The sequence below is a fragment of the Somniosus microcephalus genome, chromosome 12, assembly GCF_052327205.1.
Source record: "Somniosus microcephalus isolate GS21.2 chromosome 12, FLI_Smic_1.0, whole genome shotgun sequence".
NCBI lineage: Eukaryota > Metazoa > Chordata > Chondrichthyes > Squaliformes > Somniosidae > Somniosus > Somniosus microcephalus.
The window spans coordinates 58119569-58131686 of NC_140998.1; the positions used below are offsets into that span (position 1 = coordinate 58119569).

At 42.5% G+C, this 12118-nt stretch overlaps 2 protein-coding genes across 3 annotated transcripts in view; one reads left to right on the top strand and one right to left on the bottom strand.

Moving 5' to 3' along the window:
- Positions 1–12118, top strand: part of LOC147109216 (uncharacterized) — a 370234-nt gene that overhangs the window by 223208 nt on the left and 134908 nt on the right. The window lies entirely within an intron of this gene.
- The window catches only part of mdga2a (MAM domain containing glycosylphosphatidylinositol anchor 2a), a 1193698-nt gene that overhangs the window by 116194 nt on the left and 1065386 nt on the right, over positions 1–12118 (bottom strand). For both annotated transcript variants that reach the window (XM_086002928.1, XM_086002927.1), the window contains one exon: positions 4219–4242. In XM_086002928.1, coding sequence (XP_085859054.1) covers positions 4219–4242 — 24 coding nt within the window. The remainder of the gene's footprint in view (positions 1–4218; positions 4243–12118) is intronic.

Genomic DNA, 12118 nt, shown 5'->3' on the forward strand with positions numbered 1-12118 from the left:
TTAGCGGAACGATTTAAATTTTATGCGAGAACGCAACTGAAAGAGGAAAGCAACGTGGAGTATTTAATTGAACTGCGTAAGCTAGCGAAATACTGTCAGTTTGGGGAAAGACTGACAGAGGCACTGAGAGACAAATTCGTGTGTGGATTGTCGAAAGAAGGAACACAAAAGCGGTTGCTTGAAGAGAATGATCTTACACTTGATAAGGCTGTCACTATTGCAGCATCGCACGAAGCCGCAGCGAGAGGCACTGTGGAAATGCAGCTGAAGGCAGCAGTACTCAGCGTAGATCAAATGGCTTTGGGTACAACGAAATGTTATCATTGTGGAAAGACAACACACGATCAGAACCAATGCTGGTTTAAAGACCAGGAATGTAGAAAATGTGGCAAGCTTGGTCACATAGCTAAAGTATGCCGGTCAGGAAAGAAGACCAGCAACAAAAAGTCACCGCAGGAAAAGTGCAGAAAGGTACATAAGGTGGCTGAGAAGAGTTCGGATGAACAGAATTCGGATTCAGACTCCAACAGCAAGGAACTGGGTAGTCTGAGAATTCACAATGTGAGTAAGGAAGCTGACCGACAAACTATCTGGGCCACACTGCAGATAGCAGGAGTCCAAGTGAAGATGGAATTGGACACCGGATCGGCGTTGACGGTCATGAATAAACAAGATTACAAAAGGTTATTCACACATATTCCCCTACGGGATACGGAGATAGTATTGCAGACATACACGGGGCAAAGAGTATACCCCATCGGAAAGATAAAAGTCAAGGTGAGACACAAGGGCAAAGAACACAAAGGAATGGACTTATATGTACTACCTGAGGGAGGTCCACCACTCCTGGGACGGGAGTGGATCAGGAAAATAAATATGGACTGGCACTCCCTAAAAGCAATAACGGTAGATTCCGGTAAAAAGAAAGATGTCAAACCTGCACGATTGTCCAGAATATTGGATGAGGGCATATGCAGCAGTGACAGTGACAAAGAAGAGAGTGAGAACTCGGTGAAGACAATCAGCTCAGACTCTGGAACTGATGATGGTAAGACCAGCCCATGTGCAAAAGACAAGTCTAAAATGGACTTGCAGACTAATGATGGAAAAATGAAGGAGTGCATAAATGCTTCAGAAGAGAACAAAGTATCAGAACAGAATTCCACTGAACAACAACAACATAGTTTGACAGAGAATTCTGAGTCTGTCCAGTCTACAGACATGCACATTTCTGAGGAACACCGGGCTCGAACTCAACTCAATCTCAAACTACAACAGCAATTAGAACAAATGATTCGCCGTTTTGAGCAAGAGATGAATGCAAAGAAAAAGTTCTTTGACACAGAGTTGGAGAATCTGGGAAGACAGCAGAAGCAGCTGATTGAGAAAATGGAGCAGGAACACACAAACCGTCTGCGCGATGAGGCCAAACGAATCAAAGCTGAGCAAGAAAGAGAATATGTCAAATTCATCGATCAGTTGAAAGCTAAGAAGAAAGAGCACCCTTTTGTGAGCAGTGTCAGCAGTAATAAGCCACTCAGGGGATTGGTGGCAGAGGCAAAAGCTGAAGTGATGGAGGAAATAGAAGACAATAGAGAAGAAGCAGAAGATGATGACTCATCTGAACCATTACCACCCCTACCAGGTCACACACGTGGTCCCTCCGAACTGAGCCAAATCAGTCTGGAAGTAGAAAAACTTCCCAAGGTACTCGAGCCTTTAGAAGTCAGCAATGCTGGTTCTGAAGTTACGAAAGTTCAAGCTGTTAAGTCCAGTGAAGGACTATTAGATGAGTCACCCCAGCAACGAGAACCTACTACACCACCGAGAACTACTACACCACCGAGGCGTTATCCGGACCGAGTCAGGAGACGCAGGAGGCGCCTCCGCAGAGACTGAATCTGTGAACTGTTTTTACATGAAGTTGTGTATATATGTTATGATGTTATGTTTAATGGGGAATATATATACTGTTAAGCTAAAAAGGGAGGATTGTAGTGTATGTAACCGTTCCACCTTTAAGAGAACTATTTTAAGGGTTGCACTACTTTATCTTGGCTGCTGTATACTGTAAATACCGGTGGTGACCACACCGGTATATAAGTGCTGTGTAATGATTTATTGGGCAGTTCCGCCCTGACCTTCGACTAGTAAAGTCCTGTTAAAATTTACTCTTGTGGTCTGTGTAGTAATTCTCAATATAACACACAGACTTAACACCACCCCTGCCAATTGCCTAAATCCATGGCTAAATGCCACATTGTTCTGTCCTGTTTAATTATTTTCAAGCCCCTGTTTGAAGGGCGTACCCTGGATATGTTGGTCAAAACTCACTGCTCTACACTCAGTGGTGCCTACATGTCTGTACCAGTCACGTGGGATTGTGCTTTGGTTGTCCCACTTTTATATAGCCTTATTTATGAGCTAACTCCATAGGATGTGATATATGCAAAAGTCAGTCTTTGGGGGCTGGTAGCGCGTGCTTGACAATCATTAAAAAAAAATTACGTTTGAAAATTTCCACTATTGTTTTAGAAGAAGAATCCGCTGAGTTGAGTTGATTTTATTTCACTGACCTTGCTCAGAGATATTTTGTACATCTTTCACGAGCAGTTGAATAGACAATAGAGTATATATAACAAAAGATATGTGTGCATCTGAACATAAAAAAAAACCTGATAGACAGGTCCAAAGACAGGTCCAAAGACTGCTCCACATAGTTAGGTTGCAACTAGGTATTATGACTCCCATTGTGCCCTGCCCACCACTAGTCACGTAATCTCCTGGTAGAATAAAAGAAAAAAAAACTTGGGTCAATTCAGGGGGGAAAGGAATTCTGGGAAATTCCTCTCCGACCCCTGAAGGCGATCAAAACGAGTTCAAGGAGACCATACTGACCACGAGGAACAGCACCGAACATCTCACCTACCTTCCACAAGCAACGATATCAGCCTTAACCAGGAGTGGGCCCAGCTCCCTTTTGAACACTTGCAGCAAATTTGCACTCATTGCATAGGCTGGCAACTTGTTCTAAAGGTGGATGACCCTCTGTGAAAAGAAAAACCTCCTGACATCTAACCTAGTTCTACGCTTACATAAATTATATGTATGTCCCTTTGTTCTACTTAATTCAAATAGTCTTTTCTAGTCCCTTCTTTATTTTGCAAACCTCAAACAAATCGTCCCAGAGTCTACACTTTTCTAGACTGAAAAGACCCATATCACTAAACGTATCATGAGAACTAAGGGCCTTGAAAGTAGGTACAAATCTAGTGGGCCTCATCTGAAACTTTTCCAGGGCTTCTATATCACCCACCATGTGAGGGGATCAAGAATGGACACAGTAATCTAAATGAGGCCTAAGCAAGGTCTTCTACAACGACACTATAGTGTTTTTTAATTTTATATTTAATTATGCTGCTCAACAGACTTTAGTTCCGAACCCTGCATGGTACATACATGCTTGGCATTAGCATGGACTCCACTACATTTATCTACATTAAATACCACCTGCTAGACGAGCGCCTGTTCCCCTATCACACCTAGATCCGACTGTAGTCTTTTTTTCCCATCCAAGGTTCTAACACTAGCACAAATCTTAGTGTAGCCAGTTCCCCCAGTGCCTTCATCCAGATCATTAATATATATGCTGACAAATAATGGTCCCAACATTAATTCCTACAGGACTCTGGTAGTATCTGCCCGGTTCCATGCAAGGGCACTACCACTAACAACAACCCTCTGGCTACTGGAACGCAACCAATTCTTTATCTAACTCATGATCTGTTCTCCAATCCCAAATGACTCAACCTGCTGTTTATGACAATCAAACTTCGATGATGATCATTTTTAACCTGAGAACAAAGCAACTGCTTCAGGGCATTGAGCTCAGAGGCCTGAATAGGCTTGAAACCAAGGTCTAATTTTAAAAAAAACTGGTAAGGAAGAACACACCTTCAAGGCTTTTTTTTGAAAGCTAACGAAACAACATTTTTTTTCTGTCATCTGATGTGAATATTTTGCAGAGCGCTGGAGTTGGTACACGTGAAGGTGAAGACATTTTTGTTTTCAAAAATCTTATTTTGTAAACACATGGTGGCAGATCCCAATTCAAGCTATAATAAACACTGTAATTGTGGCCCCAATCCTCCAGCCAGAAAACTAACCAATCAATAGTAACAGAACGGTTTCTCCAGAGAAAAAAAATAAAGAACTTACCCAAATGTGGATTTGTCATGGGAGCTGTAAACAAAATAAAAAGGCAGCATGAGTCCCTCTCACATTATTACACCATTTCCACTGCTCCACATTATTTCTGTCTATTCCATTTTGTCATTGCCCTGTTGTCTTATTTTCTATCACTTGAAACCAAAGCAAGCCAAATATATTTTGGCACATTAATTCAATCGCATTTCTCTCCCCTCAAGATCGGTGCTGCAATGCAGCAGTCACATCAAGCCAACATTTTAATTCAAACAGTTTTTAAAATGGAGAACCAAAAGTTAGTGATGAATTTATGAAATAAGTGGTTGCAGTTAGCTACAGTACATGATATAACTTAAAAGTGGTGGTAATTCTTGTAATGCTTTTGGGGTTTCTTTATTATGTTTTACTCTAGACTATTTTTGGCTTCCATGTTTCCAAATTCTTATATAAGTAAGCCTTAGCTCTCTGTGTCTTAGAGATTGAATTTAGCTGAGCCAATAAAAACAATGCGCCCTGGGAATGAAGAGAAAACCTTGCTCATTTTTGTTTTTTCAGCTGTTATTTCTATCTCAGGCTTTCACATAATTCTTCCTGTTTTGGGAAGGCAGTAGAATAACAATACACTAGACTATGGGGGCAAAATTCAGTATCGCCCCGTTTGGGATGCCATTAGCGGCTGTGCACAAAGATTAGTGTCTGGCGCTAATTATCGCCTCCGACGGCAAACTTGGCTTTTATTGCCCCTGGAGGTGATTGGAGTGCTAAATCAGACACTTCACACCTGTCTTAAGGCGCAAAGGCCGAGGAGCGAGGCGCTACCTCAGAGCGCTGGCGAAGCTCATGTGATGTCAGTTAGCAATGGAAAACAGACACACTGGCTCCGGTCAGTTCTTAAAGGGGAGTTCTGACAAAAGGTCATCGACCTGAAACGTTAAATCTGTTTCTCTCTTCACAGAGGCTGCTTGACCTGTTGAGTTTCTCCAGCATTTTTCTGTTTTTATCTTAAAGGGGAGGGTTGATTTTGCTCTCCATCCACATCCTGCTCATTGCAGCCTTGAATCTCGGCCTGGAGAGACCTGTACATCAAATCTGCTGGAAAGAACAATGGAGAGACCCAGGGAAAGAGCTCAGAGTGCAGCCCCCACAGTCTCTTCTAAATAGATACAAGGAAGGGCAAATCAAAATGAACCTGCAAAATGCTGCTCAGTATGCAAAACTCCTTCACACAGTGTTGAATCTCTCCAGAAGTCTCCCTCTCTCTCTCTCTCTCTCTCTCTCTCAGAATGCGTGGTTCAAAAATGTCACCAACAAAAAAAGGCAGGAAGCGGCCACCTTTAAATAGCGCTCCCTCAGTCCCTTCCTGACTGCAAAACGCTCTCCTCAGCCTGTCGTTGCTAGCGGCAGGCGGTAAGGCAGGGGGCGCTACTCAATATCCAGTCCGGGGCGTTGCGCACTCGACTGACGTCACAATCTGCTGGCGCAGGAGATCGTGGCGGTAGTGTTTAGCGCCGCCGCAAAATGTCTAGTTAATTTCGCGAGCGGCGCAAACATCGCCGTGCACGGACGCTAGTTGCTTTGCGCCCTATTAGCGCCCTCTTAAGGTGCTAACGGGAGGTGCAAACAACTGAATATTTCCCCCTATATCTTTAACAGTCAGATAATTATATTAAACAGCAAATGAACAAATAGATAGCTTTTTTTTTACAGTAGTTGTTAAACTTAGTTAGCTTCCTGTGTAGTGGAAAATTTGGGCCAGATTTTCTGATCGGAGGCTTCCTACGGGCGGATGCCTCCGATCGGGAAAAAATCTACGCATTTACCTGCTGGCTCCGTAGGTCCCGAGACTTGCGATCCTGGGCCTCTCCTGGTCGGCATGGGCAGAGGCCCAGGTATCCCAGGGGTGCAGGCGGTTCGCAAGCGCCCCTGGGATCACGTGGGCCAGGCGAGCTAATTAAAGAAGCGAATCCCCCAGCACACTTTTGACAGGTCTCTACGCATAGATCTGTCAAACGTATGAATGGGGATCACTTAAAAATCACAGTTAACATTAAATTAAAAAAATTTAAATCACGTATTTAAAATTAGTTAAAATTACATTAAATTAAATATTTTAAACAAAAATAGAATTTTTTGAAAAAAAATAATTAAAGTTTTTTTACGGGGCTAAAAATAAACTTGCCTTTTTTAAAAAGTATTTTTAAATTATAAATGAGTGAAAAAAGAATTTTAAACTCTTATGCTGGTAAAAGCAGGCCTTACGCTTTTACCAGGCATAAGATTTTTAAAGAATTTCAGCGGGCGGAGGTTGTGCAGAAAGGGGAACTCTCCACCCGCAGAGGCCCTTCTCCAGGGCAGGCGCAGGATCTGTCAAGAGGATTCTTGACAGATCGGAAGTGTCAGCTTTTAGCGCATGCGCTTCGCATGCCTGAAACCGGCACTTGCGAGACCTTGTACACACCCGTGCGGGTCGGAATATCCGGCCCAGTAAGTAGCTTGCTAATGGATAGGTAGGTAGGTAGGGAAGTAGGTGGGTAGGTAGATAGGTAGGTAAGTAGGTGGGTGGGTAGAGAAGGAGGGAAGGGAGGAAGGAGGGAAGGAGTTAATTTATTTTCAGTATTTATTTAGAAAGTTAGTTGTCAGACAGGAAACAAAAGGTTAGGGTAAACAGGTATTGCTAAGATTGGAGAAGGGTTGGAAGTGGTGTACACCAGGCAGTCAGTGCTCTTGGTGTTTATCGATTTGAACTTGGTTATAGAGAACACAATCTTGAAATTTGCTGACAACACAAAAGTAGAATGTTTGGCAAATAGCAAGGAGGACTGTAAAATAATTTAGGAAGATATAGACAGCTTAGTGAATGGGCAGATAGGCGGCAAATCCAATTAAATATTGAGATGTATGAGTTAATATGTCTTGTGAGGAAAACAAGGATTGCGAGTGTACCCTCGATGGAAAGATGCTGAAGGGTGTGGGTAAACAGAGAAAGCTAGGAGTACAAAGATAGAAATCCCTGAAAGTGTGGATGCAGGTCGATAAAACCAAAAAGGTCAATAGCATGTTGGGTTTTATACACAGGGGCATAGTGTACAAGTGTAAAGAAGTAAATCACAGTTGGAGAACCATGTGTAGTTTTGGCTGCTCCATTATAGAAATGACATTAGGGCCAAATAGAGTGTGAACACAGGTTGACCAAGATATTGTCAGGGACAGGAACTATAGTTAGGAGAAGGAATATGATATACTGGGACTTTTCCATTGGAACAGAGGAGGCGAAGAAGAGATTTAGTGGAGTTTTTTTTAATTATGAAGGGCTTTGTTAGGCTGAGTAAGGAATTACTATTTATTCTAGTTCTGGAGTTGGCAACAAGGGGCCCTCGATTTAAATCGTTACTAAGAGATTGTGGAGACAGGGTAGGAGAATTTTTTTTTCTTAAAGGGTTGTTAACTCATAGAATGCTTTGCCACAGGGAATGTTTGAGGTGAAGACTATTACATCAGAGAAATTGATAAACATTAGAAGCAAAGGAAGAGACAGGGCTAAGAGAAGAGAGCAGGGCAGTTGGGATTACGTTTTAATTGCTCTAGCAAAGAGCCGCCATAGATAGGATGGACTGAATGGCCTCTTTTTGTGCTGTAAGCTTCTATGGTTCTATAGTACCTTATCATCATGTATCTCAGAAATTTCTCAAATGCACGTAACAGAATTAATTACTTTGAAGTGCAGTGAATGTGTTGTTGGCAAATGCAAGAGCCAATAATAGTGGTCTGGTCAATTAATAGGTCAGTCACCCATCAGCACTCATATTTCTAAGAGGAAAAAAATGGATATAGTGAGGTTTTACTGATTTTATATCTATGTGTAATCTCTCTGTCATTCACCGTGCACTGCCAAGTAACTGAAATGAATAACCAAATGACTAATCAGTCAAATATGAAGAAGACCGCCTACAATTTGTTTCCTGAGGTACAAAACATCCATCTTTATCAATAAATCGTTGTTATGTGCCCACTAATTAATTTGCACATTTAGTTCATCCTTCATGATACCAAAATTAATATCAACAAATACAATTAAATAAGCTGCAGTGTAAACACAATCAATAGCTGACAGATGTTGACAGGAAACTGAAATGATGGAACAAACAAGCAGCATGTGTAGCTGGGCGGCAGTAGGGATAGGAAAATCAGCCTGCATTCCCACTTACAATCAGTATCCAGTAACTGGAATGGAAATACACGTGTGGATGCTGGCTTGAGGACAGGATCAGCTGTGCTTGCCAGATGAGTAGCTTGCTGACGTTCATGGTCAAGGCTCAGACATAAATAATAGCCTCTTGAGCAAGATATCAGAGAGCAACAACACCTGTAGAACCATACCCCAGCAAAGAGTGCGCACCTTCAGGACAGACAGTGGTGGAGGGCAGAGAAGAAAAACATTGAAAGGATAGCCACACCCTCAAAAAGTACAACACTTAAAAGAGGAGTTTGTTTACTACTATCCAAGTATTAGACTTTTATCAGCAACATAGAGAACATCAGATGTATGCCACCTGGTTGGAAACAGGTGATTTGCTCACATCTGATACTATACTGTAATGTGGGTCAAATTTTCTTTGATAACGCTCCTGTGAAGCACCTCGGGACATTTTACTACGTTAAAGGTGCTATATAAATGCAAGTTGTTGTTGTTGTGCAATTCATGACCAGCTTGCACACCTAGATTGTAAACTGGTGAAGTCAGTGGTTCTCAGACTGTGGGAGATGCCTATCCAGTAGCCAAACAAGGAAAAATTGTCCTTAAACCAAAATTAGTTCTCCCCGTAGCAGCGGCGGAGACAACAGCCTAGAAATTGTGGTTGGAGATGTACCTCCGGAGTATGCCTTTGACCCGTGAAACAATTACGAAATTACCTGCTGGCACCCAGGCTGTGAAGAGTTGCGGTCTCGGGCCTTGAGGCGGAGGTCAGCGAAATGGCCCATGGATCCCAGGGATGCAGGCAGATCGGAAGTGTCCCTGGGATAACGTGGGCCCGGTCCTCCAATGACAAAGGAGAATACCATTGCAATAATTTACAAAGGGAATCCCCTAATGATATGCAATGGAATCCCCAAATAATTGTACAATGTACAGAATTGCAATTTTATTCATAATTGTCTTCATTGCACCAAACTCAATAAAAATTCAATTTTTTGATAAATAATTTTAACATCCTAATCCGGGCCAATATTTCCATAAACTCATTTAAAGTGTACGTGCATAATTTGGGATTTTTAAATGTTTTATTTAAGCCTTATATGTACCCTTACACTGATGCAAGCAGGCCCTATGCCTACTTTTACCAGCCATAAGAGTTGTGTGGGCAATTGCTGGGCAGTTGTTGGGCAAACAGCCCAACTCTGCGCCAACAATACTTAGTTTTCAGGCAGTTCGGATGCACACCTTGACAGATTGCAAGCTCTGGATTTCACGCATGCAGAAATCTGGAAGTTGCAGGGCCTTTCAAAGGAAAGATGACGGTGTACTCAGAATACGCCATCGCAGACACCACAAGTTCAAGGCCAATGATTTCTTTTGTTTTGGCTGTGGTGATGGCAGAGAATGCGCAGACCAGAGCTTGAGTTTGATGACAACGAAATGAGGTAACTTGATACTTTCATAGAAAATCTTCTGCGCAGGTGCAGCTGCTCCCAAAGCCCCTTCCCAGTGGGCAGTCATCTTCTCTCTGCTCCTGCATTCTGCGCACATTTTTCTACTGCATCTGCCGACCTCCGAGCTGCTACTATGGACCCAGCTTGAGTCTGAGAATAGTGATAAAGGGAGATAGAGAGAAAGCAAGAGAGCCAGACAGACCGAGAAACACAAAGAACAGAAAGAGACACATGGAGAGAATCAGACAGACAGAGAGATAGAAAGAGCCAGACAGACACACAGGAGAGGGAGAGAGAAAGAGAGAGAGAGCATGCGAGAGAGAGAGAGAGATGTAGGCGGAAATAGAGAAACAAAGATGTAAGGAGAGAGGCAGATAGCGAACAAGCGCACAAATGCAAACACACACCTCTTCCTGAGTAATTCCTGTAGAACAGTATAGTGCCTGCCTATTCCAATTGGGTATTCGCTCCTGAATAGCTCATTGGCTCCCAGTTAAGCAATGCCTCAATTTCAAAATTCTTACCCTTGTTTTCAAATCCCTCCATGGCCTCGCCCCTCTCTATCTCTGTAATCTCCTTCAGCCCCACAACCCCCACCCCCCGAGATATCTGCGCTCCTCGAATAACAGTGATTTAACAGATACGCTGTTGCCATGCCAACATTCCCCCAATGTTCGAGTCTGCTCTCACCATCACATTGCCATCCCAAGGGCTAGCAAGAAGGCATTTACCCTTTAGTGCCCAATGGGTTGGTTGTTTCAGTCATTCATAAAGACATTAAATTAGATTTCAGAGGTAATTAGCAACAAAGAACCATATAAAATATCAACATTAATAACTTGGATCATCTCAAGTGGTAACAAAAAGTTAGTGCTGTAGTTCCAAGAAACATTTTCTAATTCCAATCATTGTATGAATATGAGCATTTATATAATTTATACAAGCACTTACAGAGCAATGGCAATATCCTATTAGCAGCACAAATATTGTTCATTCTAGCCATTTTTACAATTCAAAAATAAACTCAAACATGAAATGCTGCATGGAATCAGAAGACAGATAATGCAGCTGTCTTAATAAAATTTCTCTTTTAGTTTAATTATGCACAATTTTGCCACTGGTATCTCAGTTGTCACCATTGAAAATGTTAATCTGTTAATGACTTTATTACTTTCCTCTCAACAACAACTTGTTTTTATATAGCGCCTTTAACATGGTAAAACGTCCCAAGGTGCTTCACAGGAGTATTAAAAGCTAAAAAAAAATTGACACCAAGCCACATAAGGAGAAATTAGGGCAGGTGACCAAATTCTTGGTCAAAGAGGTAGGTTTTAAGGAGCGTCTTAAAGGAGGAAAGAAAGGTAGTGAGGCGGAGAGGTTTAGGGAGGGAATTCCAGAGCTTAGGGCCTAGGCAACAGAAGGCACGGCCACCAAAGGTTGAGCGATTATAATCAGGGATGCTCAAGAGGGCAGAATTAGAGGAGCACAGATATCTCGGGGGGGGGGGGGGAAGGAGAGTTGTGGGGCTGAAGGAGATTACAGAGATAGAGAAGGGCGAGGCCATGGAGAGATTTGAAAACAAGGGTGAGAATTTTGAAATTGAGGCATTGCTTAACCGGGAGCCAATGTAGGTCAGCGAGCACAGGGGTGATGGAGGAACGGGACTTGGTGCGAGTTAGGACATGGACAGCCGAGTTTTGGATGACCTCAAGTTCACGTAGGGTAGAATGTGGGAGGCCAGCCAGGAGTGCGTTGGAATAGTCAAGTCTAGAGGTAATAAAGGCATGGATGAGGGTTTCAGCAGCGGATGAGCTGAGGCAAGGGCGGAGACGGGCAACGTTACAGAGGTGGAAATAGGCGGTCTTAGTTATGCTGTGGATATGTGGTTGGAAGCTCATTTCAGGGTCAAATATGACACCAAGGTTGCGAACAGTGTGGTTCAGCCTCAGATAGATGTTAGGGAGATGTAACACCAAGCTCTTCAGTTATACTAATCTGTGTTACTATTATAAATAATAAATTCACTTTACTCACAAACGGTGCAAGAACACTGAGAAACCAATTATACAAATAAACAGGAACATCCCAATGGATTTAGGCAGAACAACAGCACCAAAATCAGAACTTTTTCTCTTTCCTACTGTCCAGCAATGAGCCACTCTCTTTAACGAGCGCTTATTATTCATAAGTGGCAACTTGCTATAGAATATCAGTTTGAAATCAGGAAGCATGGAACAGAAACATTACACGTTTCACATGAATA